The sequence below is a fragment of the Vulpes vulpes genome, chromosome 1 (assembly GCF_048418805.1).
Source record: "Vulpes vulpes isolate BD-2025 chromosome 1, VulVul3, whole genome shotgun sequence".
NCBI classification, from domain to species: domain Eukaryota; kingdom Metazoa; phylum Chordata; class Mammalia; order Carnivora; family Canidae; genus Vulpes; species Vulpes vulpes.
This window is the reverse complement of record NC_132780.1, coordinates 15,704,689-15,732,305: the sequence shown is the minus strand read 5'-3', so window position 1 is coordinate 15,732,305 and position 27,617 is coordinate 15,704,689. Positions and strand designations below refer to the sequence as shown.

General features: G+C 53.2%; 1 protein-coding gene across 11 annotated transcripts; it reads right to left on the bottom strand.

Moving 5' to 3' along the window:
* Positions 1-628: 628 nt before the first annotated feature.
* Positions 629-24,792, bottom strand: KASH5 (KASH domain containing 5). Of its 11 annotated transcripts, XM_072757063.1 has the most exons (22): positions 24,362-24,621; positions 22,382-22,519; positions 19,016-19,085; positions 18,447-18,551; positions 17,745-17,931; positions 17,192-17,256; positions 15,932-15,998; positions 15,523-15,684; positions 15,084-15,201; positions 14,701-14,751; positions 9,904-9,981; positions 9,593-9,649; positions 9,219-9,278; positions 8,338-8,402; positions 8,088-8,175; positions 7,656-7,778; positions 5,429-5,487; positions 3,539-3,584; positions 2,272-2,322; positions 1,998-2,062; positions 1,783-1,911; positions 629-1,677 (listed from the first exon to the last, which is right to left on the bottom strand). In XM_072757063.1, exons 3-22 carry the CDS (start codon positions 19,041-19,043, stop codon positions 1,536-1,538), a joined length of 1,746 nt encoding a protein of 581 aa, XP_072613164.1. In that variant the 5' UTR covers positions 19,044-19,085; positions 22,382-22,519; positions 24,362-24,621; the 3' UTR covers positions 629-1,535. The 11 variants fall into 11 exon arrangements, with proteins under 11 accessions (XP_072613164.1, XP_072613114.1, XP_072613140.1 ...); XM_072757013.1 differs by lacking the exons at positions 19,016-19,085; positions 24,362-24,621 and adding an exon at positions 24,759-24,792; XM_072757039.1 differs by lacking the exon at positions 19,016-19,085 and having other exon boundaries at positions 1,783-1,914; positions 24,362-24,629.
* Between the last annotated feature and the right edge of the window lie 2,825 nt (positions 24,793-27,617).

Sequence of the window (27,617 nt, the reverse complement as noted above, 5' to 3'; positions counted from 1 at the left end):
CTCAGTAACATGGTGCTTTCTATGGCTCTCTGCACACACAGGCTCTTTCCCACCACCTGGTCTTCACACACACTATTCCCTTTGCCCATGACACCCTCCTCAGTCCCTGCTCACTGTAACAAACTTCACTCATCTTTCAAGACTGCACGCAGATGTCACCTAACTGGGACAAAATTCCTATCCTCCTAGGACGGGTTTAATGCATTTTCTGGGCTCCCCTGGAGCCTGAAGCTACCTCTATCACTATCTGCTTTTAAATAGGGGGACTCTGACCCTCCCCTGCTCAAAACTCTCTGAATGAAGTCTCTGTGGTGCTGCAACTATTCTATATCTTGACCTGAGTTTTGGTTTTGTGGGTATTTGCATTATGCAAAAACTAACGCACCTGATACTAAGATGTGTCCACTTAACTGTATGGTTCTAATCTTAGTACATGTGCTGATGATGTGTTACATCTCAATTAAAACTCAACCAAAAAAAAAAAAAACAAAACAAAACAAAACAAAAAACAAGCAATAAAATCTCCCAAAGCTCCCATCATCCTGAGGAGAAAACCAGTGCTCCTCAGGCTGGCATTGGAGGGGCCTATTTTTCTACAGTTTTATTTTCCTTAAAATAAATAATTTAATGAATTTTTAAAATATTTTATTTGAAAGAGCACACAAACATGAGTGGGGGGAGGGGCAGAGGGACAGACTTCCTGCTGATTGGGGAGACTGAGGTGAGGTTCCATCCGAGGACCTCAAGATCATGACCTGAGCAGAGGTCAGATGCAGCCACCCAGATGCCCATACAGCTTTATCTTCTAAGGTCTAATTGTGGCACATGGATGAGCAGTTAGTGATGAGTGAACAAATGGCACACTGGTCCATCTCCTGCCAGCTGTTTGCACTGCAGTGGACATCTGTGATGTGTGCAGGACCCACATGTCTCTCTCTCTCTTTCTGCCAGGAGAGGGAAGAGGTGCTCTGTCTCCCAGCCTCTCTTGCAGCTAAGAGTGGTCACAATAAACACTTCCAGCAAATGAGACAGAAACACGGCTCTGCGGTTGGCTCTGGGAAGGCTACTGGTTTTCTTTATAAACAAAGGGAAAAAAAACAAAAAAAACCACAAAGGGACATGTCCCCTTATTCCTGCAGATGTGACACATGAAGCTATGTCTGCCACCTCCTGAGCAAGAGGAAGGGCCAGGAGGATGATAAAGAATCCCAGCTCCCTTGACCCCTAGGCTGTGGAGACCCAGAGCTGTGGACCCACAGTTCTTCTCCTCCAGGCTGGTTTCAGGAGGAAAATAAGCCCCTAGCATTTAATCCATTATTGGGTGTGTTTTGGTATTGTTAAGAATTGTGGTCACTGATGTTAAAAAAAAAAAAAAAAAGACTTCACATAAAAACCCAATACAGGGGTGTGTGTCCTGGAGCACTGTATCTGGGGTTCCGGGACCCAGGTCCTCCCAGGTCACGGTGGCACAACAATGGTAATAACAGTAGGAAGAGCCCCGAGGAATTCTCTGCCTAGGCCTTGCTCTGAGCACCTCACACTGGAGGGGGCTGGAGGTAGCAGAGCTGGAGGTGGGGCCAGGTGGGGGGCGGAGACTGGCCCAGCAGCAGGATGGAGAGCAGGAGCAGCAGCAGCAGGCCCAGGACGGGTACCGGAATCAGCGGGTGCCGAGGGACCCTGGTGGGAGGCAGTCCAGTGCTTAGCAAGGTGCAGGGGGTGCTGGTGTTGTAGAGCCCCACCGTGTGACTGCCACTCTCCTTCTGGAGACGTTCTGGGGCGCACCTGAGCGGCTGGTGGTACATGGTGGGCAGGCAGAGTTGGCCGTGGACCTGGCCCCAGACAGGCCTCCTGACTGGGACCAGCTCTTTTACCACAGGCACCAGGGCTTGCTGCAGCTCTGGTTCAGCAGGGCTGCTGGACAGAAAGGAGAGCAGAGCAGTCATGCTGGACCCTTCCTGTGCCTCCAAGTCCCTTCTAGTCCCCACGGGTCCCATTACCTCTCAGGAGGGCTTCCTGGGATGTCTCCAGGATGAGGGTCCCCCAGAGGGATGGGCAGACTGTCCTGGAGGGACAAAGGAGACAAACTTGGAACTCCCAGGTCTTGGATTGGGAGAGGCCCTTGGTTCAGGCCACTGAACCAGGACAGAAGTGACCACATGGAAGGGGGTGGAACACAGTGAGACAGCCTGCTGGGTTGGGTTCTCAGTTCTGCCAGCTTCTAGCTGTATGCCCCGTAGGTCACCCCACATCTCCATGGCCCACTTGCCTTACCTGCTGGACAGGGTCCATGACAGTACCCTCCTCACAGGGCTGAAGCAGAGTCTGCAGAAGGGAATGCAGGTAAAAAGCCAAAAAGCCAAAGGGCTCTCAGAGCAGAGCCCTGTGCCTGGCACACAGTGGGCACTCCATAATTATGTGAGCTGTTCAATACTACTATTTCCATTTGCATCTGATTCTGGAAGTATCCAAGCTCCATGGGGGCAGAGACCCCATCTTCTCCAGGAGTCTAACCCTGTGCTGGGCCTAGTCCAGTGTGGGCACGCTCTCTGCCTGCATCAGAACCTGCAGGTGCTTTAAGATGAAAGCCCCAAATATTCCCTCCAGGGGCCACCTCATACCCCAGGTCTCTCTGAAAGGGCACCCCCTCTGTTGGTCTCAGGCTTTCCCACCCACATCTTCGTCCCATGGATGCTGATGATGGCAGTAAAAGCGATAATAAGGAATCACAGGACCACCGGACTCAGCCCCTACCTTCACCACTGCCACCTACCTACTGTGTGTCTGCTCTGGGGGGCGGGGCACGGGGGCTTTCACATGGTCCTTAGCCCTCCCTGCCCCCACTCTGACATCAGGGAGAAATCATGGTCAAGTCAGCTTGGAGGAAACTGAGGTGGGGCCCAGTATCCGTAGAGGGGAGTGGGAGGTGGGCTTTGCAGTCAGGCTGCTCAGAGAGACCATCTTGGATGCTTTGGACTCCAAGCGGTCTGGATGCCCAGCAAATACCTGGGCTCCCACATTCCCACCCTGAGGAGTATGGGCTCCCTGCCTCTCCTCTCTGAGCTTCACTCCCTTTCCCAGCCTGAGAATGAGGACTGGTACCTGCACCTCACCCTGCTGCTTGGAGGCGCAAAGCTGCTGGTGTGTGTGTGCCAGGAGGGAGAGCCATGACAGGTGCTGTGCCCCAGGGAGTTCTGGGGTTGGCTGGGGAGGGCCCAGCCCCTTCCTTTGTGTGGGTGCATGTGCGTGTGCATTTTCGCATTCCGGGGGTGTAGCCACGTCTGTGAGGCCTGTGGCTTAGCGGCTGCTGCCCCATGTATACGCTTGGGGGGTCCCCTGGGAACATTCTGGCCGCCCACTGGCCTGCAGGCCTTCCCCCACGACGCTGTCCGCTCTCATTAGCTATAGCAAGGGCCTTGTTATCTCTTGGCCAAATGATTTTTCTGTCTGCTCAAGAGAAGTGGGAGTGTGGGTGAGGGCTGGGAGGAGCTGTCACTGCATCACCCTCCTCAAGGGCCTGGAGTGGGTGGGGACTGCTTACCGTGGTCTGGGGCTCTACTTCCTCCTCATTCTCGCTTCTGGGCAACCTGAGGGGACAACAGAGTCATAGTGCTTGGCTTGGCTCCCCTTTGCCCACCGTGGAGCTGGATGAAGCTTTAAAGCAGGGGGTCTTAAATGGATGGGTCTGGGGGTGTCCTCCCATAAGGAAACTGCTGTGTGTAGGTCAGTGTGCATATTTCACAGGGGAATTTTCAGCAAAAGAGTGTGTGACCCCCCCCAAAGGGTAAGAGCGTCTCTTGATCAAACCGGCTTTCTCTTCCGCTGTTTTCCAGCTGACGCCCTAGTTAGGAGCTGAGGCTTCTGCTCAATTACTCTCCCAAACAAGACTCAGAGTTCTCCAGGACTCTAGGGCAGGTGTGGACTCCACCCCCCACTTTATGCCTGCGGGGTGGGGGTAAGGTTTGTGTCTTTTTCAGTGAGTCTCAGGTATATTGGGTCTTCTTTTAGGACCAAGATTCCAGAAGCCAACTGTGAACATCTCTCCTCACAAATCATTTCTCTTCGGTGTGCAAGCCGCCAACTTCTGCCCCTCTGAGGGTTGCAGCTGCCTGAGCCCCTGGAATACCTCTCTGGGGACTCAGACCTCAAGCGGCCCAGCTCGAGTGCCCCTGAGAGACCCAGAGGTCCATACCATTGGCTACCACCTTTGTAGGGGATCCAGCAAGGGATTCAGGGATCCAGCCCTCCAGCTGCCAGTACCTTGACACCCTCAGAACACAGCTGTGTCTTCACTAACACCCAGAAAGGTGTCCAGGTTGGTAAGCCCCCAGCCTCTGCTGCCCAGTCAGACACACAGCTGTCTCATCCCTTGGGACTTCAACTTGCGCTTCAGGGGGCTCCTCTCTCGGCCCCTCTCCAAATCACAGCTCTCACCCCTAGCTGCCACCTTTAGGGGGCACAGGATTCGCCTCCCTGGCTTCCAGCTTCCCGATGTCACACTGCCCTGATCCTGGGAAACTCAGGATCCAGCCCCCACCCTCACTGCTACTCAGCCCCCCTCCCTTCCCTTCCCTGGTGATGTAGGGGGAGGTCATAGCTCTAGAGCCCCCTTCCTGCCCAATCTCAGCTTTCTCAGACAAGTCCAATTAGAGGCCAGTGGCAGGCAGCCTCATTAGTTGTCACAGCCGAGAGCCTGAAGGGGGGACAGCAGCAGGCGGGAGGCACCACAGGAAACCACAGGCCCCAAGGCCAGGCCCCAGGGGAGGGTGGGCCCAGACATCCAGTGCTTTAAGTCCCCTTAGAGGCCTGCACGTGCTTCATCACAATCCCAGGGCTGGGGCTACAGGGCACTAATGCTCACACCACCCCCATCATGAAGTAAGCAAGCTGGGGCTTGCTTTGAACCCAGGCTGTCCAAGTCCAGAATCCTCGACTGTCTCCTGACTCCCTGGGTTCTCCATGGGTCAGTCTGGGTTTCAGTCATCCATCCCAGGGGTCCCTGGCCTTGGGAGAGGTGTGTTCAGTGACAGTGACAAAGTGATTGAGCTGGCCCATTAGCTAGCTAACTGTCTTCTTGTCTAGGAGTTTCCTATCTGAGTACTGCTCCTACGGGACCCCATTCAAGCATCATCTCCCCGGGAAGCCCCCCTGCTCTGCAGGTGGCCTGAAATGCCAGATGTCTTCCCAGAACCAGCTGGGTCAGGGTCTGTCTCCCTCTCGGCTAGGAGACACTGAGGGCAGGGCTGGGGGTGGTTCATCCAGGTTCACAGGATGAGGGTCACTTCAGTGTGAGGGAATGAATGAATGAAGGAGTGAATGACCTGCCATTCCCCTGGGGCTCTTCCAACCCTTGTAGGCTATTTGAATTTGTCAAAGAATGTAGTGTCACCCTAAGGCAGGGGGATGGCTTTGGAAGGGACAAACTTCTTACCACATTGATTGCTCCTGTGTTCCTCCATGAGGGTGTGCTGGCTCTCCTTGGAAGTTTCTCTGTGGGAAAAGGAAAGGTTAGGTCTCCAGGGCTGTGACACCTGCAAGAATTCACCACCTACTTCTAGAACCTGTTGGACTCCCTCCCTGGGGCTGGTTCTCCCTCGCCCCAGGAGCAGAACCGAGAACGAGGCTTGTGCAGCTACTGGATGTCCCTCAGGGTCCCATCTTATTGGGCTTCAAGATAAGATCAGTGTCTCTGGGGGCACCCTGCGCCTCCAGCCCGCTTGTCCAGAGCCCCATCTCCCCTGTCCACTTCCCTCTGCATATTCCTCTCACTCCATCTCAAGGCCCTGGCCTGGCTCAGGTTTCATCTTCTGGACTCTTGCTCCAGCCTCTCCCTGGCCTCCTTGCCTCTAGCCGGTCCCCCTGGGGTTACCCAGGGATCTTTCTACATTCAAAGCTGACCATACCCCCAGCCGCCTGCCCTCAGGGGTCTTGCAGTTCTCAAAGGAGAAAAGTACAATCTCTTTGCTTGATAAGGAATTGCTGTCACAATCCGGCCTCATCGCTCCCTAGCCATTCACCACTCCATTTCCCAAGCATGTTCTGTGCTTTCATACCCCACATCCTTGTGCCTGTGCTTTCTGCTGCCAGCAAGGCCTCTCTTTCCTCACACCACTTAACTTCTCCCTCTTCTCCAAAATAAACTCACAGTTTTCCTGTAACCCCCTCTCCAGTCTCCCACACAACACAGGTCCCCTTTTTGCTGGGCTCCCTCCGGGCCTGCCCCCACCTCTGCACACCCATGGCCCTGCATGGGGATGGCCCCTTTGCATGATGTCCCCACTGGGCCCTGAGTGGCTCCACAAGGTAGCTCCAGGACTCAGAGCAGGTGACCCCCAGAGGCCTAGGTCAGCAGTCCCCTAGATGGCACGTCTGAGAGCTCACAGCAGAATTGACTCTGATTTATACCTCCTCTGAGGAATGTGACTGCCACCCACAGGCTGTGTGGCTGGGGACAGGTAACCTCTCTGAGCCTCAGCTTCCCATAGGTAACAGGATGAGGGATGAGGATGCCTACCTCGCAGAGATATCAGGGGAGGTAAATGACAAATCAGGGGCACCTGGGTGGCTCAATCAGCGAAGCGTCCCACTCTTAGTTTTGGCTCAGGTCATGATCTCAGAGTCCTGGGATAAAGCCCCCTGTTGGTTCCGTTCTCAGTGTGGAGTCTGCTTGAGACTCTCTCTCTCTCTCTCTCCCTCTTGCTCTGCCCCTCCGCACACTCACACTCCCTCCCTTTCTCTCTCTCAAATAAATAAATAACTTAAAAAAAATCAGACAGCACTAGTGTTGAAGGGAAGCACAGAAGCTTCTCTCAACCCAGGGAGAAAGTAGCAAAGGAATGAGTTTCTCCTTCAAGAACAGTAAATAGTATAATTCTGAAGCATTGTTATTTTCAAGACAATGCAGTTACAGAGCTGTTAGCAATATTTTCTTTAAAAAAAAAAAGGGAGACAGAGACTTTTGGTGCTGATAGATTAAAATCTCACTTTTCTCTTGTGGACAATGAAGATGAATTGTCTCAGTTGTTTCAAAGGATGTTGAAATATTGCTCAGGTAATTACAGAAGTCCTAAAACAACCACTATGGTTGAGTTCCAGATTTCACAGTGGGCTGGCTAAGCGGTTCTTAAAAGTGCCTCGGATCGGGCAGCCCAGGTGGCTCAGCAGTTTAGCCGTCTTCGGCCCAGGGTGTGATCCTGGAGTCCAGGGATCGAGTCCCACATCAGGCTCCCTGCATGGAACCTGTTTCTCTCTCTCTCTCTCTCTCTCTCTCTCTCATGAATAAATAAATAAAAAAAATCTTTGAAAAAAAAAAGTGCCTTGGATCCAAAAAGTAAAAGCTTACTGTATTTTTACGGCATTTGTCAGAAGGATGCACTTTTTACCTTCCCGCTGCAGAACCATTGTAAACGCAGTGCTTCCTGATACCATTTTCTCAACTACAAAATTACCACCATGCAGTCTGGGTTTGCTTTGTTTGCTCCTGTCTCCTACCCTCATGGGCCAGTCCCTAGAGGGCAAGGATGGTGTCCTGGCTGGCCTGGGCTCTGTGTCCAGCAGATGTGCCCATGGGATGGGCAATGAGCTCCTAGCACATGGAGTCCCAGGCCCCCTTCCCAGCTCCTGGGCTCCAGTGGTCTCTGAGCCCTTCCCATGCTCACCTGTGCTCCAGTTGGGGCTTTAGAGGGAAACTCAGCTTCCTCATCCATCTCAATGGCAACCTCCTCCCACTGCCACACTCCACACAGAGGGCTTGAGAGAGCAGCGGCTGCTACTTCTTGTTTCTGGGAGAGGAGAAGTCCTTTCTAAGGCCAGGAAGGGCCAGGTGAAGACAAAAGTCGGGTGAGAGATGGGGATGGAGATGGGCTGAGGCATGAAGGAGACAAGGGGCTGGTGTGAGGCAGGGCTGGGAAGTGGGTAGAGGCAGGGCCTGGGAAGGGTTTGGCAGCAGGACCAAGGATGGGGGTGGGGATGATGTAGGTGAAGGATTGAGATGGTCCTGGTTGGGGGGGGATGGGGTGTGGTGAGAATCAGGGCTGGGTTAGAGCCGAGGCTAGCAATGGGTTGGGATGCTCCCCAGGAGCCAGGCCCACCTGCTGAATGGCCTCAATCTCTACACCCAGCGATGGGGGCAGCAGCCTGGTCCAGCCCACTCTTCTCACTTGGGCCCCTTCTGATAGCCTGGCCACATGGTCAAGAGGGGAAGGCTCTCTTTGTGCCTGCCCACTACCCATCAGTACACCCCCTCTGGGGTGGCTACTTTGCCCACCTTGTGGCTGGAGGTCAGGGTTCCCGGCCTTGGGGCTCCCCTCCTGCCTCCTCCACCCCTTATGTTCCACTCACTCGTCTTGCCCCTCCTGGGTCTGACTCAGCTTCTCCTCCAGGTGTGAGATTTCCAGCCTCAGTTCCTGCAAAGGAGGGAGTGGGGGACCCCTGCCCCTCTGTTCTTTTCCATCTCCCAGCCTTGGCTCCTCTGACAGTCAATTCCACTCCCCTGATTTCCCTGGGCTCCTCCAGAAGCGTCTTGCCCAGGGACAAGGGGAAGAGAGCAGTGACAGAAACTCAGGAAGCCAAAGAGAGCTAGAGAGCAGCAGGAACCCAGAGGGTAGCCCACCAGCCAGGAAGATTAAAAACAGGATACATGGCCACAGATTCACAGAGAGGTAAAAGACTCATGAGGAGTAAGAGACTCAGAACCCTGATCAGGGACCCACAGAGGGGAAAGTTATCCCTGGAGACAGATTAGATCAAAGAAAGGCAGGCACACAGAAAGATAAGCAGGGGAGATGCACTGGTGACAAGACCCTCCCAGAGAATGAAACTGGACCCGAGGGATCCCTGGGTGGCGCAGTGGTTTGGCGCCTGCCTTTGGCCCAGGGCGGGATCCTGGAGACCCGGGATCGAATCCCACATCGGGCTCCCGGTGCATGGAGCCTGCTTCTTCCTCCGCCTGTGTCTCTGCCTCTCTCTCTCTCTCTGTGACTATCATAAATAAATAAAAATTAAAAAAAAAAAAAAAAAAGAAACTGGACCCGAGATGGAGTTACACAGGGTGGGAGAGAGAGGAAGGAAACAAAGGGCAAGTGAAAAGGTAGAGAGAGAGACACACACACACAACTCCAGAAAAAGAGAGACAGGGGTAGGAGGAGGCAGCAAATCACAGAGATGGCAGAAGAGTGGGGCCAGGCAGGGGGCCACGGGTGGGCAGGAGGGCAGTCGGGTACCTGGGTGGTGGTTCTGTACTCCTCCAATGTCTTGGCCAGACCCTCGGCGTGGTGAGTGCGCTGGAGAAGCCCAAAGCCCCCTGAGACTGGGCCCAGCCCCGCAAAGATGCTGAGGCAGGGCTAGGGGTAGGGGAGACTGGCAGGGTGAGTCTGAGGGAAGAGCTTGGGCCTGGGGGAAGAGCGCCAGGTTTCTAAATCCTGCAGGGACATACTTGCCACCCTGGGTGCAGGGAACCCTCTGACCCCTCCAGGCTGCTTATCCAGGGGATGAGACCCAGGCAGGACTTCCCTTTCCAGACCTTGGGGCAGGGGCAGGGGACAGCTGGGAGCACATGGGAGGTAAATGTCCTTCACCACCCCCTGGGGCCTCTCACCTCGGAGAGGACAGCATCTCGTTGGCAAATGAGGCGTTCACACTCACAGAGCTGCCACTGCCAAGGAAGGAGCCCGTCCATCTGTCCAGCCTCCTGGGACTGGCCTCAGCTAGTGCTGCCCTTCCCAGCCCACCCAACTCTCCCGACCCCCTCTCAACCTCCCACGATGTCTCTGGACATGAGCTACCCCAAGAGGGATTGCAGCTGAGTTGCCCAGAGCCCTGGGAGCCTGATGGCTAGATGAAGGCCCTGGCTTTCACGAGGCCAGAGGGGCTGAAACTGATAAAAATGGTACCAGGGAGGGGTGGCACCTTCAAAGCCTCCTTCTCTGTGGCCAGCTCCTCGCTCCTCCTTTTGACTCCATCCCGTTCAGCCAGCAGCTTCCCGTTCTGGAAGAAGGGAAAGACCGGTCAAGTCCACTTCAGCCAATGGCAATGTTAGTACCCACAGCTGGCATTTTCTCAACCACTGACATGCCATGACAGGCCTCAGGCACTTTATAGGTTTGGGTTCATTTAACCCCTCCACCCATCCTATGAGATCCCAGTTTGATTTCTCTGTGCATCATTGGGTACACAAATGTACTTCACAGGGCTGGTAACAGTATCTGCTAGCCTGTCCTGAACACCTTGCAAGTGTTACCTCATTTCTTCTGCAGTATTGTGAAGGTAAAGACAGGTTGAGCAACCTCCACCCCTAGCCCACCGCCTGCTTCCCCACCCCCCAAGTCATACAGGTGGTAATTTATGCAAACACACGCTACTAAGCACAAAGCATTCAGAATAGCACCCTGCACATATGGAAGGATGTTCAGGAAATGTAAAATACATGTTTTTAAGATATTTTCAAAGCTTCATGTTTTTCACACACACATGAGTAAAACTACCAGTATAATGGACTCCCACTACTCATCAGCCAACTTCAGTAATTATTTACATTTCCCTGGTTTCTTCCCTATCCTCCAAGGTTTTTTTTTTTTTTTTTTTTAATATTTATTTATTCATGAGAGACACAGAGAAAGAGAGAGAGAGAGAGGCAGAGACATAGGCAGAAGGAGAAGCAGGCTCCGTGCAGGGAGCCCGACGTGGGACTCGATCCTGGGTCTCCAGGATCACACCCTGGGCCAAAGGCAGCGCTAAACTGCTGAGCCACCTGGGCTGCCCTCCTCCAAGGTTTTTTTGTCTTGTTTCGTTTCACAGACGATTCTAAAGCAAATGCCAGGTATTCTATTATTTCTATCTGGAACAACTCTCAGCATTTTAATTTCCTGCTTAAGGAATTTTTTACTTTACCAAACTCACAATACCAACTATCACTCTTAACAAAAGTAATAATTCCTTACTATCGCATATGGAATTTGTGGTTTTTTTTTTTTTTTTTTTTTCATTTTGGTTGTCTCACAAAGATCTTTTCACATTGAGTTTTTACATGAGGATCCAAACAAGGTCTGCTGTGGTTTTTGGCTGAAATGTCTCAGTTCTTTTCCTCTGACAGTGGTTGCTCACCTCCCCGACATTTTGGGGGCCCTTCTTTTGTTTAGGAAATCAGATTATTTGTCCTGTGGAGTTGGTGCATTAGGATTTGGCTTCCTGAGTTCTCATTCTCTGTGCTGGATGCTCACCACATTCCTCCCACCTCTTTACTTCCTCTGCAGAAGTGGGTAGCTCCAGGGCCCTGACCAGGCTCCCGTTCAATTTTTTGGCAGGAAGATTTCACGGGTGCTGTACACGTCATATTGCACCATTCGGGAAGAATGTAATGTCTGGTTGTCCCAACTGTTAATGTTTTTATTGGCATCACCCCCTCCCCCCACCTCTTAATTTTACAAAGGAAATTGAGGATTGGAGAGGCTGAGAAACTTGGCCAAAGTCACATGGTGAATGGACTCAAACCCAGATCTGACTCTAAAGGTTGCATTTCTAACAACCAGACTCTGAGCCAGATGCACCCTGGGTGAGAGTAGGGAACCAGTTTCATCTCTGGCCTCAGGGAGCTCATTGCTAGAGGTGGAGACAGGTACAGAAGCAGATATAACAATGCCGGAGGTACACTCTGATGAGGCCTAGGGCCTGGGCCCTGTGGAAGCCTGGATGAGGGACTTCCTCAAGAGGCAGGTCGGGGGCACCTTGAGTCCTCCAAGGTGAGGATTATCCCAGAAAAGAAGGGGGCCAGAAAATGGGATCTAACAATAAAATGGCCCCAAATCCAGTCTATTAGAGTTTCTAGGGACCAGAAACTTAGCAACTTGCCCTGATTTGGATGTGAAGTAGCCACGGGCAAAAGCATTTCAGGGCAGAGAGGCTCTGGACTTTCCTCCCACCACACCCCTCCTCCCAGTCCCCCTGGGGACACCAAGGCCAGTTCCTCCCTTTTCTCAGCTGGCTGGGCTCCAAGTCCTCCATCAGCCGTCCCTCCCTCTTGGTCTCAGCGGGCCTGTGCTGCCAGGTGAAGGGCAGAGGAAGGACAGGCCAGGAATGCTGTGTCAACATCTGTCCACCTGGCAGGGATTTGGAGGCTGGATCCTGGGCCACCCTGCAGGGAACCTGGTTACTCAGCCTCTCCTGCCTTCTTCTGCAGTAATCCGAGCCCTACTCTGTAGATTCTCCGTAGGAAAGCCGAGTGTCTGAGTGTCCCTTATTCCAGCATTATTCGACTGTAACTTGAGAACTCAATCTATAGATGCTCTGTAGGCTGCTGTGGGGAGGAGGCAACCAAGAATAGCTCTGGTTTATCGAGCGCCTAGGATGTCCCAGGCGCTGCTCAAGGCATTTGACCTGGCAGCTGGCCTTCTGGGCTGGGAAGCGGCAGAGACTGCTGGCTGCCATACACCCTGCTTATTCCTTCTTCTGCTTTTGTTGGGGGTCTACCCTCCATGTGGGCAGGCAGGTCCTAGCCCCACCCTGGGGGTGAATAAGAGGGAACTCGCAGCAGATTCAGGAGAACTGGCTGGGTAGCTAACCCAGTGGCCATTCATGTCCCTTCTTCCTTGCTCATCTCCCACTCCAGAGGCTGAGGAAGGTCAGGTATTCTCCCAGCCTCCCTTGCAGCTTGGGGTGTCCTGTCATCCAGTTCCTGCCAGTGCGATGGAAGAGAGGTATGCTGGGGTGATGGGTATAGTGGGGGTGTTCCTGGAAAACCTTTTCCTTCTGACAAAAAAAAGAGGTGTTGGGAGGAGCATTAGCTGGACCCCCTTTCCCCTCTTTGTCCTGCTTTGAATGAGACCACGAAGGTGGAGGTGCTGCAGCCATCTGCGATCACGAGGCCACAGGCCGAGGAACAAGCCTGAGTCACCAAATCAACCCAGAGACCTTTAAAGCCTCTTGTTAAGGAAATGAGTGTCCTTCGGATTGAAGCCACCAATTCTTTGGTCCTCTCCTTGGAGCTGAAAGGATTCTGGCCCATTGGAGGTTCGATTACTACCCATGCCAGAGAGCGGTTTGGCTATAATCATATGATGTCACTTTGGCAATAACATATAAAGGGGGAGGTTCTGCCTTGGGGCTTTAGGGAAAAATTTCTCTTTGTTCTTAAAAAGAGATGTTCTTGAAGAATATAGTCACATCCTGTCTGCACTCCATGCCTCACACTATAACAGCCATCCCATGGTGAGATTCCTATCGTCCAGAGGTCAGAATTTTCACATAAGAGTCAGAGAACAACAGTGGAAAAGTTTGGGATTTAAATGTAAAAGCTATAATACAGATGTAGGACAAAGAGATTTGGGGACATCAGACAGAATCAGTATCACTGCCTGGACTGGGCAGAGATCCTTAGTGCAGTGGAGGCTGTGGGAGAGTCAAAGAAGAGAGCAGTTGAGGGAAAGCAGGCCCTGAATCAGTCCCAAGCCCCAGGTTAGCTGCTAGGGGTAGAGAGGAAGGGTGTAGTTGAACCACGCAACCCCTGGGATGTCTGGGAATCCAAGGGGGGGCAATTCTCAGCTCAGCCCTCAGAACCAGCAAGGCCCGGGAGTAACAGACTGGAGGTGGCTGTGTGAAGAGTGGAGGCAGAGGCCACTTGTGGCCACAAAGAGTCTCAGGAAAGCAGCCAAGCCTCCTCTGTGGCCCTGGAAGGGTGTGGAAGTGGCTGAGGGAGAGCCCGAGGGGCCCTCCTGTGTTGGGGAGTCAAGGGCTACCACCAACAGATGCAGTGAGGACTGTATGTCCAGAGACCAGAGGCAATGTCAGCCTCCCAGTGGATGCCAACGTGTGGTGGTGACTAAGGCTGAAGACCAGATGGGATGATCAACATCAATCTTGTGACCAGCAGAGAGAACAGACATTGAGCGAGGACCGCCATCCCTGGAACACTTAGATGCCACCTTGCAGGGGGCCAGTGATGAGTTTCATCAATTGAGGAGTTTCAGTTCCACTTAAAAGGCCTAGGTGGACCCAGATTTACTGAGATGATATTTCTTTCTCAGATGGGGTGGGGCTTGAATCAGACATGCGGCTGAACTGAGCCATTTCAGACAACACGTGCTAGGCCCTGGGGCTGAACGCAGGCATTTATTTCTATAACAACCCCACCAAACAGCCTCCTAGCATTCTTAGAGGATAAAACAAAGGCTCCAGAGGGAGGGAGGACCCATGCCTGATATTAAGCTGTCTTATAAGTGGCAGAGATGGGACGTGAACTCAGGGTTGATTTCAAGGCCTGTGTAAATTTCCACCATTAAAAAAATGCTAATATATGAACAACACTGGTTAACTTTCAGTGAGCACTTTCCATTCATCCTGCCTCATGCTTCCTCTTGTTTAAATCTCAGGCAGCCCAGTGGGGGAGGTTCTGTTATTTTGCCCACTGCTATAGGTGAGGACACTGAGGTACAGGGAGTGGATGGACTGGCCCATGCTTATGTAGGCGGCCCCAGCGTGAACTCAGGCAGTCTGCCCCATGGTCCTCACTCTTTTGAACCAGGGCCATACTTACACGCAGTGATAAGACCCTCAGAGACATTTGTATGTTATTGGGATTCTGGGATCTCCCTTTACAGACCATCAGGGTGTTTGGGTGCAGGCTCCCTGGGGTGTTTGAGGGTAGCAGGGGTAGAGTGGGAAGGTCCGGAGGCTTGGGGAATGGGTGGGGATGGGCACTAGGCCTCAGCTCACCTCCTCCTGCAGAGTCTCCATCTCGGCCACCAGATGCTGCTGCTCTTTTTCCTGAACAACAACCCCAGAGAGAGGACAAAGGCTTCTTTTGGGGCCTCCTTGCCTCCATATTGGCCTTCTCCCACACCTGGGAATACATCTTGGATCTGGGTTATTGAGGAGCAAGGCTGGGAGGATGAGTCTGGGAGCCCTGATGGCTCCTGCTGTCCCCCCTGTCATGAGAGGAGTGGCAAATAGATCTGGACCCTAAGTCTTGGGCAAACAGGATCTGGAGTCAGAGAGGAAGCCAGGGTAACTTCTATTCCATGGTCAGGCTCTGTTGCTCAGACTCCAAGAAAGGGGGAAGGAAGAGAGCAGCTTTGTGCCCCTTGCCCAGAACCCACCGTCTGCCGGGCCTGGGCCAGGAGCCTGCGATTCTGTTCCTCCAGGTTCTTGGCCAGAGTCTTCAGGTCCTCCAGCTCCTCATTCACAGCCTTGGCACACTGCAGAGCCTGCTGGGTACTGAGTGGGGGTGGGGCAGGTAGGCCACATGAGAGGGAAACCGTAGAGATAGCTCCACTCAAGAAAGCAGGAAGTAGCAGAGAAAATCCTAGACAGAGACCTAGGGGTTGGGTACTGAGATCCAGAGGGAAAGGAGGGGAGGAATTTGGTGCAGGGGACAGAGACCCAGTTTCTACCTAAAAGACTAAGGGGGTGGGACAGAAAGAGGAAGTGCAGAAAGGGACAGTGTGGGGTCACAGACAGGGCAGGAAGTGCAGGGAGAACACATGGAAAGCAAGCTGAGTAGGGCTGCGGTAAGAGGGACATAGGCCCCTGGCCCACCTGCGAAGTTGCTTGCGCAGGGCTGTGATCTCCTCACCCAGGCGTGTGGCCCCCTCTTCAGCTGTCTCCACGCTGCGTTGGAGCTTGGCATTCTCCCCGGCCAGCCTGCGGTTGCTGAGCTCCAGGTCCTCCAGGCTGCTCAGCAGGTCAGCTGTGGCGGGCCTGAGGTCAGGGAAGGGCTGGTCACAGGCCACAACCCTCCACCTTCCCAGGCGGGGTAGGGGGTGGCTGCAGTGGGGAGATGAGGCTCTTCTAGAGAAAGAGAAACAATAGAGAGACTGCCCCGCTCTCTGGGAGCTAGCAGCATGGCCCATCCCATCCCTCACCCACTCAGCAAGGACCCCAAGCTCTAAGGGTGGAGGCTGGAGGGCATGGGCAGTGGGGAAGGGAGGTGGGGGGGCATTGGTACATCTCAGGTCTGGGGTCTTCGCCTCCGAAGCTCTCCAAGTTGGCTGGTTCCTCGGCTTCTGGGCATCCTGGAGGGAGACAGACAGAGGGTGGTAGGCTCCTTGTGACCTTAGGCGGTGGGGCCCCCCCAGTTGCGGCCTTGGCCTCCACTAGCCTCACCCTTACATTTGCCCTGGGTCATCTCATCTGCTCCTGGGGCTATGGTTACATCCACTATCTGAAAGGCCTCTTGTTCATTAGTACCCTGAGCTCAAGCTGGATCTCTCTCATAGCCCTGGATTCACCACGCCTGACATGGGCGGTGGCAGCCCCTCAACTGCCCCGAAACCTGTTCCTCTTCCTGGTTTCCCTCCCACCCAGCCACCCAGCCACTGGGCTGTCCTCCCTCCCTCGCTCCTCCTCATCCCCACAGTCCATTGGAGTCCAGGCCCTGACCCCTCCTCCCTGACTCTGCTCCACTCTCTTGGCTCAGGTTTCTCCTTCTCCTCCTGGACCCACAACCTCCTCCCCAGCCTTCCCATCCTGACCTTCCCCCTACTTGGGAGGGGTGTTATCTCAACCGGAGTTTACCTGCCCCTCCCATGGCCCCCCCAAGCCTAATAGGAAGAGGTTCAAGGGAATGTCAAGGAAACTGTACATGTAGATTTGCTTTTGTTTTGTTTTTGTAAGGTATAAGGGGAGAGCTTTTTCTATGGAGCACCTGCTACATGTGAGGCCCTAGGGATAAAATGGGGAACAACTCAACTAACCAAATAGCAGGGCAAGTGACTCAATCAGATGGTCAGATTTCTCCAGGAAAGACAGGCAGGCCTGTGAGTGAGCCTGGACAGCCAGGGACCTTAGCCTGGGGCATCCCAGGGTTTCCCTAGGTGGGGCTTCCCCAGCTGTGGGAAGTTTTAGGGAGAATCGCCCAAGCGGAAGACCCTGGAGGGCAGGTAGGCCTGAGGGATCAAAGACTAGAGAGTAGACAGGAGCCCATTATGCTGACAAGGACAGGTGGGCTGGGGCTCCCTGGCCTCTATGACAGGGGTGCAGTTAGGAGGAGGACTTGGAACCAGCCCTGAAGAAAAAAAAGCCCAAAGCTCAGGGACAGTGGGGGAGGCAGCCATAGAGATGCCTGGAAGGCCAAACTCACAGCTCCAGACTAGAGCAAATGTTCCAGGGGTCCCACCCCATGCCCCTGGCTCTGTCCCCTGGTGGGAAGTCCCCCCACTGTCTGACCCTGGGCCTGCCTGCTTTATTCTATATATGGTAGTCTCACCAGATGGCGGTTGCTGGGAGGTCAGGGCCCCCTCAAAGGCTGTCTCCTCTTCCAGCTCTAATCCCCTGTATCAAAGGGATGAGGCTTAGAGCCCCCTGCAGCCACCCCCAATCCTGCTTGGCCTCGGCCTCGCAGGGAGGGTTGCTGGTGGCAGGAGGGGCCGAGTCAGGTGAGAGCAAGAGCATTGAGAGCCCCACCATGGGGAGGAAGGTAAGGCCAGATGGCAGGAACCCCGGGCCAGATGGAAGAACAGGAGAGGGCAAGGACTGGGTTTGGAGAAGGGGTGGGGAGGGGCCTCTGCCAGCCCCCCAGCACCCTCATTCCTCCCACTTCCACTCCCTTTTATTTCTGCCTCCCCCCATCGCAGGAACTTTGTCTTCAGACCCTCCACCCCATCCTCCCAACCCCATCTCTTCACTTTTCTCTCCTCAGTCTCCTTCAAACTACAGTAGGCCCCTTTGCCCAAAGGGTGCTGGCTGCAGTAAGCAGGTATGAGGTTAGATCTTAGGAAGGACTTCCGGGGGTGGGGAGGGCTAGAGGTGCAGAGACCTACCCATCCAACTGACAGGCAGCAATCCAGTCTCGCATGACGGCAAGGAAGGTGTCCAAGTCCACAGTGGCCTGAGGACCCTCCCCATTGGGGTCCAGGTTACAGGCCAGTGTTCGGAGGCGTGTATCCTGGGGGCCACGGCCTGTCACAGCCTCCAGGTAGGCTAGCACGTGGGTCACAGCCACAATGCCTGGGGACAGACCATGATGTGAGGGAGTCTGGGGCAGGTGGGGGGTAGGGACAGGCGATAGCTTGAAAGTAGGACACCAGTGGCTGGGCTGGAGCCCCCCCCACCTCGCCCATCCCCCCAGCACCATGGCTTAACAGAGACATTTTGGGCAAGTCTTTCCTCTCCTCTGAGTCAACCTTTTCACCTGGAAATGGAGCCCAGCCATCCTCACTCACAAGGTAGACCAGAGAGGACCTGCTGTGCCCTATCAGGCTTATGGGGCCGCCCTCTCTTCCTCTCCCCAGGCCCTACCCTCTTCCATTAATGTCCTTGCCCTGAATGGCCTCCATCCCTTTACCCTACTTCCTTCCCAAAGCTTCGCACAATCACCCAGCTCATCCTGCAGGCCCCCCAAGAAAGGGTCCTAGCCCATCCCTCTCTCTAAGGCTCCCCAGTTTCCAGCTGCCCCCAAACCCTTATTATTCTGTGTGTCTACAGGCCCAGGGCTGCCTGGCACCCCCTTGCACCCTCCCAACCTGTCCTTTGGGTGTCACAAGCTTCGAACATAGAGTTGAGTATTTGCTCCTCCAAGCTCAGCAGCGTCCCCAGGCTCCCCTCCTCCAGCTGGTCCCAGAGGTACACTGGGGAGACAAGAGGAATTGCCCACCCATGAGAAGGCAGGAGAGAAGTGGGTCTAGGTCCTGTGCTCCTGCAGCAGGGAAGGAACTCCAACTACCTGGAGTTGGGGCTAGGGGGGACAGCAATGTAAGGGTCTTTGAGTGGCCTCCTAGCTCCCCACCCTGAGGATGCGGGTCCCATCTTTCAGGCCAGGAGGTGCCCCCTGCTGTCTAATCCTTTGTGTCCAAGCCACTTGGGAACCGAGATGACAAAAGCTCTGGGATTGCCCTTTCCTCCTCTCTTCTCCTGCTGCCAGGCTCTGCTCAGAGGGGGCTAGGGGCGGAGGAGGGCAAAGAGAGGATTCTGGGAGGAACTGAGGGTGAAGGGGAGCCCAGGAGCCAGGAACAATCCAATAAGGCGCGGGCAGCCTGGATCAATTCTGCCGGCTGCTGCATCTCCTGTCTAGGGGGCCGGGTCTCTCTCCTACCTGAATCCCCAGGCGAGGCTGGCATCATTGGCGCCCACAGCCCAGGCCTGAGATGAGAGGGGTGAATGATCTAGGCAGGGTAGGCAGTAAGGGAGTGGTTAGGAGCTCAGAGCCCAGCTATGCAACTGTGTGCAAGTCAATTCTCCCTTTGGAGCCTCAGTTTCCCCACCAGTAAAATGAGTGGGTATTGATCCCCCACCCTCCCTTACCAGGGCTGGGAGCAGTAGGTTTGTGTATGGGAACAGCCCTCCCAACAGAGATACACAATGTGCATGTCCCCAGGTCTGTTTGTTCATCCCTGTATCTATAGTACCGGCATATAGTAAGCACTCAATAAATGCTCCAAGATACAGGAGGAGATCCTCCACCCCAGGAGTTACTGGACTCTGCGTCTTTGGAACTAGAGGTGACTTTCAAGGTTCCCTGTCCTGTCCTTGAACAACTGGGTATGGCAGCAGGTCTCGCATGGGCAGCAGTCTGACAGACCCAAGAGGCAACCCTAGTAAGGAGCATAGACTCTCTGAGCCTCAGTTTCTTCCTCTGGAAAATGGGGGTGTTTCCTCCCTCCCAGAGGGGAAGTGAGGTAAAATCTAGAAAGGCTGGGGAGCCTGGGTGGCTCCATCAGTGAAGTGTCTGCCTTCAGCTCAGGTCATGATTCCCTGGATCCTGGAATCCAGACCTCATCAAGCTCTCTGCTTAGAGGGGAATCTGCTTCTCCCTCTCCCTCTGCCTGCCACTCTCCATTTGTGCTCGCTCCCTGTCAAATAAATAAACAAAATTCTTAAAAAAAAAAAATCTAGAAAGGCCCTGGGCTGAAGGCCTGGCATGTGGTAGAGGCTCAATAACAGAACTGAACATTTATTTAGCAGTTAGTAGATGCCTTTCCTCTTCTGGGGGTTTTGTATGGACCCTGGTGACTGCTATCATTAGCCCCATTTTACAGAGGAGGAGAGTCGCACAGAGAAGTTAGGAATTTGCCCCAGGTCACCTGTTCAACATACAAATGCTTCTTTTTTTTTTTAAAGTATGCTCCCCCCCATGTGGAACTTGAACTCACAGCCCTGAGATCAAGAGTCGCATGCTCTACCGGCTGAGCCAACCAGGCGTCCATGATTGCTCTAATTCTTTTTACTCTCGGGGGATTCTTTGTAGAGAGCTAAAATTCAGCCCCTTCAGGTTTGAACCCATGCTCTTAGGAAAAGGGGGAAGGAACCCACAGTTGGGGGACACCAGGGCCCCTGCTGGAGCTTTATCTGAACTCTCCTGTTTGTTCCTCTCATTGTGCTCCCCAGGTAACCAAGGAGCACCCTGAGGCCCAGCGAGAATCATAGCCTGAGAGGTCACTCCCTGGGACTGCCCAGCCAGGGAGAGCGGAGCCAGAGTCAACTGGGGACTGTCTGGGTCTTCAGTCCCTCCCTGGGGTCCCCCAGGAACATGTCACTGCTTCTCCTGTTCTCTTTTCTTTGTTTCCGTCCTCAGTGTCTCTATCTCTCTCTGTGTCTCTGCCTTTCTCTAGTTTTCTCTCTGGCTCCTTCTCTCCATCTTCCTCCCCATCTCTTTCTTTCCGGAGCCCTGCCTCTCTGTTTTCTCTGTCTCTGGGCTTCTTTTCCCATTATCTCGGTGACTCTCTGTTCCCCGAGCCTTCTCTCTCCTTGCCTGACAGTCTCAGCATCTCTGCCCCCTCCCTCCCTGGGTCTGTCTCCATTTCTCCCGGGTGTGTCCTTCCCTTTCCTTCAGAAGCCTCCCCAGCTGGCTTGGCCCTGGCCCACGGGATCCTTGGTGGCTGCACGCCCTCTGCTGGTGTCCATGAAACTGCTGTGGCAAGTCTCTAGGTCCACCTGCCCTTGGTCCCTGCACTCAGGTGTCTGCCTCCTACCTTCCCCTCTGGAAAGCCTACTGAGGCCAGAGTCCAGGCCCGTAGCCTGGAGAAAAGATGCAAGCCCTGCTGCTGGACCCTGGAAGCCTCAAAGAAAGCAGTCCTGCCTCTCCCTTAGGGTGGGAGCCTCTTCCCCCATCACAATAAGCTCTCCCACTTAGCAGGTGAATTTTAGAGAGGACCACCCAGTGTCTCCCTTCCCCTTACTTCTGAAGCTGGCTTTCACACCATTTGGGTGTACATCCATCCAAACAATCAAGGACCATAACTGAGCTCCTTGGAGTCAGACATGGTTCTAGGGCAGCACTAACCAAACAGGGTAGGCACGTGCCACACACTGTTCTTGAGTGCTTGAACTGTGGTGAGACTTAAGTCACCCTGTTAGTATAAACTACACACCATATCTTGAAGCCCTAGTATGAAAAAACAAAGGAATATCTCCAATACATTTTTATATTAATTACATGCTGAAAGGATACCACTTTGGATATATTAGGTTGAATAAAATTATTCTTGTTCATTTTGCCTGTTTCTTTTTCTTTTAAATGTGGCTACAAGGGGCTTCTGGGTGGCTCAGTCAGTTAGGCGTCTGCCTTTGGCTCAGGTCATGATCTCAGGGTCCTGGGATTGAGCCCCACATCTGGCTCCCCACTCAACAGAGAGCCTGCTTCTCCCTCTCCCTTTCCCTTTGCCTGCTGCTCTGCCTACTGCGTACTCTCTCTCTCTCTGTCAAATAAATATTTTTTTAAAAATGTGGCTACTAGGGGCTCCTGGGTGGCTCAGTCAGTGGGGCGACCAGTTCTTGGATTTCAGCTCGGGTCATGATCTCAGAGTCATGGAATAGAGACCCACATTGGGCTCCATGCTCAGCAGGGAATCCGCTTGAGATTCTTCCTCTCCCTCTGCCCCTCCCCTCCACTTTCTCTTTCAAATAAGGCTATAAATCTTTTTTAAAAATTTAGAAATGTGGCTACTAACAAAATTTAAAATTACAATTATGGCTCACAAGTTGGACAGCACTGCTCTACAGACCAGGAACCAGAGTGAATACAACAGACTCTCACCTCACGGAAAGTATGTTCTAGTGGGAGAGAGAGAAAAAAACAGACGAACAGATGTCTGTCCGTGCTCTGAGGAGAAGCAGGAGAGGGGAGTGAATGTGAAAGAAAACTTTTCAAAGGAAGGAGAGATCAGAATGAAGTGAGGGGAAAGCCTTAGGGAAGGGTGCCCTGCGCAGAGGGTACATATAGTGAGTGCAAAGGTTTCTGCTCCAGCTTCCGCAGAGCAGACAAGATGTGGTGTCCACAGAGGTGGGCACACAGCGGGCCCTTCAATGACAGCTCACTCTCCCACTCCCACCCTGCACCAAGGTGGAGGCTCAGACACCCCAAGCCCCCTCTCTCAAGTCCCTGAGGCACAACCTGGCACCCACTCCCCCACTGCTTCCCTCCTCATCCTCCCATGGGGGCAAAAAGGGGATAGCCACCTACTTTTTGCAGCAGGGCCACCTGCCTGGCCCTCTGGAACGTCCATGGGCCACCCCGGTCGCTCTGCAGGTGGTGGAGAAACTAAAAGCCTGCCTCCATCCCTGGGAGGGGCTGACAAAGGCCTGAAGGCTCTGAGAGCTCCTGGAAGGACAAATGGGCATAGCCTCCTCAGACCAGCCACCCTGCCCCACCTGTGCCCCAGGCCGCTCTGGGTTCTCAGAACCTGTTTGCCCACCCCTGCTTCCACCAGAGCAGCTCCCGCTCAGACCTGTTTTATGGATTGGAGGTGTGGGCTGGGGAAAGGGCGGGGGGGGGGGGGGGGTGGCGAGGAGTGGGCAGCAGAGATCAAAGAGCGGCTGGGGGTGGGGGTCACTCCCTCCTTGCTTCCCTTCCACTCTTCCTGTCAAGTCCCTAACCTGGTTTCTCCTTGCCCTACGACTTTACCCTGTCCACTCCTCTCCTTCCCTACATCTCTGGGCCAGGCCCCATCCTTTCTTCCTGGACCCCCATCCCATACTCCCCAGCCTCCCGGTCTCCAGACTTTCCTCTCCTATGCATCCCCACAGGGCCCCAGAGCTGACCTGCCCCTCTCCTGCTCAGTGTTCTCCCATGGCTCCCCAGTACCCCAGGGACAGAACCTAGACCCCGGACCCAGCATCGAAGGCCCTTGCCCGACCTGGCCCTGCCCACCTCCGCAAACCCAAATCACACTTGCAGTTCCAGCAGCTCTGAACTGCATGCTCTCCCCCACACCGGCCTGGCTGTTTCCACCCCCCCACCCCTGCCCCTGTTTTCTGCCTGGGACAATCTCCTTTCCAGCCCTTCCTGTCTTGGCTCACATCCCCCTACTCTGGGAAAATGTTTCTGAATGAGCTGCTGGGTCTGGATTCTCACACTGCCCTGGGTGACTGACATTCTGCTATATCAGCCTGTTTTAGGAACTGTTTGGCTCCCATGTGAATGTGACTCCATCTTTTTCCTACTCCGATCCCTGCCATGGATCCCTAGTGCCCTCAGGACTAAGTCCTAGCCCTTCTGGCTCCTGTGGAACAGAGTGCTCTCTGCAATTCCTTTTCTCTTTTTGTCATTTTTCTCTCCACTGGCCAACCTCCAGAGCCCTCACCCTCATCACGACTATGGCACTTGTGGCCCCTGCTCTGGCTCACAGCCTCCCTGGGGAGCCTTCCCTGACTCCCCGGACCAGTTAGGGACTCCCTCCTCTGTGCCCTGACAATGACTTGTCCTGCCTCCATTATAACCAGCTTGACTATATGACTTACTGTCCCAATGCCAGGACACTTTCAAGAGCAAGAAGGGTGCTATTAATAATTACACTGGACAACACTGCCCATCCGGGCTGAACTGGGCACACTAGGGCAGATGGTCAACATCAGGTCACCTACGGCCTGTCTGTCCTCACCCCACCTGCTCCTCACCCCTTTCCTCACCAAGTGCTCCCTAAACCCTGCTCTCCCTGGCCTCAGCTGGCTCCACAGCCATGGAGTGCACACTTCCTGGAAACTTTTAGAATGTCCTAGAAAAAGCGGTCTTTGAAGGGAGACCTCCGGGTTTGGACAACGCTGGAGGGGTGTCGGGGTGGGGGTGGGGGTGATGGCTATGGGGCCTGAGTAGTGAAAGGTCTGGCACTGGTAGCCCCGATAGGGACTTGAGGGGAGGAGGGAGAGTGAGGGAGGGTCTTTGACAGGCAGGCTAGAGCAGGAGGCGGACACAGGCAGGATTTAAGGGGGTCGGGTCTTAAAGGGGTCTTTGAGCAAGTTTCTGGGGCGTCTCTGGATTTCTGGGGGTGTCTGACTGGATTCAGATCTGGGAGGGGACTCTGACAAGAATTTTGGCGGGTTTGACGAGACTTCTGGGGATCTGACAGGACTTCGGGTGTGTGGGGGTGTCCCTGATAGTATTTGGGAAAGGAATAGTAGTATGGGGGGGGGGGTAGCCCGGCAGGCTCTGAGGGAGAAGTCTGACCGAATTTCGAGAAGATTCTGAGGAGATTTCAGGCGTCGTCTATCGGATTTCCTGGAGAGTACTTTTCAGTATTTCTGAGGGTATTTGGTCAGGATTTCAGGAAAACCTTTTGGAAGGCCTTGATATCGGGGATGCTCCCCCACGATTCGGGAGCTCCAACAGGGCTTCTCTCGGGAACCTCGCTACCGCCGGGGCGCACTGGGCCCACGTACGGCCGGACACAGCAGGAGACCACAACTGACCAACGGCAATTGGGTAGCACGGAGGTGCGCGTGCGCCGTGCCACCAGGAAAAGACAGGGGGCGGGGCGAGACCGAGAGCGCGCGTGGCGTCTAAACCCCGCCCCACCTGGGCTCCTCCTCGCGACGCAGGCGCGCACCGCACTCGCTCCTGTTACCTGCAACCGCGAGGCCGCGCATGCGTAGGGCTACCGGGGCGCGCACCCGGCCTGGTGGAGCGGGCGCATGCGTATTGGCCGAGCGGGTCAAGGCTGCGGGGATTACCGCGGGTAGGGCACCCGAGGTGTCCCTGCGTCCTCTGCGCCGGGGTTTTCTCGTCTCAAGCTTGAGTGTAATGGGCCCAAGTAAGGGAGAGTTGGATTGAGGCACCCCTTGTCCATCCCCTACTTTTTATCAGCTACTAAGTCATGCCCCTTTGCCGTCTGTTCTGTGCCAGGCTGCCCATCACCATCACAATGATGCCCTGCCCGGTCTTGCTCTAGCACTCCTGCGCCCTCTGGGGCTCCAGTCACCATATATTAATAAATCCCTGAAGGAGTCTTTCTCAAACCGTTTCATTCATCCCTTATAGGAGAGAGTGGGGAGGAAAATACCCTGTTTTCCCCATCAGACAAGAGAGAATTACACCCAAAATTGACTCCCAAGAAGGGGGATTTGGGACATAAGATGTGCCAGCCATCCGTCCGCCTTTCTGCTAGCAGAGACACAGAAAAGGTTGCATCCCACCATCATTCATTCAGCTGTCACGTCCTCAGATCTTCCCCGGTCACACTGCTGCATTGGGCCCCCTTCTCACTAAACACTTACTATTTCTTAGTGGTTCTCATGGCATGTCTCACAACGTGACATGTATATCTGTGTACTGTCACCCCACTGGAATGTGAGCTATATGCAGTAGGAGGCTGTTTTGGGGCTACAACATGCCTGGCCCAGTGTGAGGGCTCAAAAAAAAAAAAAAAAAAGTGTTGAATGAATGAGTGAAGGAATGGATGGAATCCAAACCTCTTAACTACTGGGCAGTATAGAATTTATGACAAGGCTGTGAGCCCAGAGGCAGACATTCTTGGGTTTGAATTTTGGCTCTATTACTTTGTTGGCACAATGGCTTACCCTCTCTGAGACTCAGGTTTCCTCTCAGAAATGGAGATAGTAATTGCTTCTTAGGTTTCCTTGAGCACTTAAGGTGATAATCGCTGTTAATTGTTATTATCACCGCTATTAGATGGTGACTTGTCATAAGGTCTGGGAAAGAACCTGTTTGACAGGTGATGTGATGAGTGGTTAAAAGGGTGAGATAGGGAATCAGAAAACCAATGCCACTGCTATGTGACTTTGGCAAGTGACCTCACCTCTCTGAACTTCAATTTTTTCTTTAAAATGGGAACAAATAGTATCCACCTCATGGGGTCTTGAGAGTTCGATAAGAATTTTTGCCAAGTATTTTCTTTTTTTTTTAAAGATTTTATTTATTTATTCATGAGAGACAGAGAGGCAGAGACATAGGCAGAGGGAGAAGCAGGTTCCATGCAGGGAACCCGATGTGGGACTTGATCCTGGGACCCCAAGACCACGCCCTGTGCCGAAGGCAGTGCCAAACCACAGAGGCACCCAGGTGTCCCTGCCAAGCATTTTATTAACACAGGCTGTCAAGTGGTGGACTCCTTAGCTTTATTAGTGTTAAGTTCATTCTTTCTGTTATTTCTTCAGTATTCTTGTTCCTCTCTCCCGACCTCCCTTTCTCTCTTCCTTTGTTGAGTTGTGGGTAATTTTATAAGACTTAAAATTAAAAAAAAAAATATATATATAGGGGATCCCTGGGTGGCTCAGCGGTTTGGCGCCTGCCTCTGGCCCAGGGCGTGATCCTGGAGTCCCGGGATCGAGTCCTGCATCGGGGCTCCCTGCATGGAGCCTGCTTCTCCCTCTGCTGTGTCTCTGCTTCTCTCTCTCTCTGTGTCTCTCATGAATAAATAAATAACATCTTAAAAAAATTATATAGTAGTTGGGATGCCTGGGTGGCTCAGTGGTTGAATGCGTCTGCCATTGACTCATGGAGCCTGCTTCTCCCTCTGCTTATGTCTCTGCCTCTCTGTGTCTGTCATGTATAAATAAATAAAAATCTTTAAAAAATTATATATAGTTGTAACATACATAAAGTGTTAAATCTTAAGCTATAGCTCAATCAAATTTGTATAGAGTAGGAGTGCCTGGGTGGCTCAGTCGGTAAAGCATCTGATTTGGCTCAGTTCATGATCTCAAGGTCCTGGGATTGAGCCCCAAATTAGGCTCCTTGTTCAGCAGGGAGTCTGTTATCCCCTTTTCTTTGCCCCCCGCCCACCACATGCACTTTCTCTCTCTCTTAAGTATGTAAATAAATCTTAAAAAAATTTTGTATAGAGGGTTGTCTGGGTGGCTCAGCGGTTGAGCATCTGCCTTCCACTCAGGGCGTGATCCCGGATCTGGGGATCGAGTCCCACATCAGGCTCCCTGTGAGGAACCTGCTTTTCCCTCTGCCTGTGTCTCTGCCTCTCTCTATCTCTCATGAATAAATAAATAAAATCTTTTAAAAATTTTGTATAGAGTAATACATTAATGAAACCACCTATATATAGAAAGAGAGTATTGTCCACAACTCAGAAGCCTTATTCACACCTCCTAATCATTACCTTCCAAAGTAACTACTTTTGATTATGGCTTATTTTGCTGAATATTATGTTTATGAGATTCATCGCATAGCAATGGGTCATTCTTTTTGCTGCTGTATAATTTTCCACTGATGGATATACCACAATTTAAAACATTTCACACTTTTTTTTTTTTAAAGATTTTATTTATTTATTCATGAGAGACACAGAGACACAGGCAGAGGGAGAAGCAGGCTCCATGCAGGGAGCCCGATGTGGGTGGGACTTCATCCTGGGTCTCCAGACTCACACCCTGGGCTGAAGGTGGTGCTAAACCGCTGAGCCACCCAGGCTGCCCTAAACATTTCACTCTTGATGGGCATTGGGTTGTTCCTG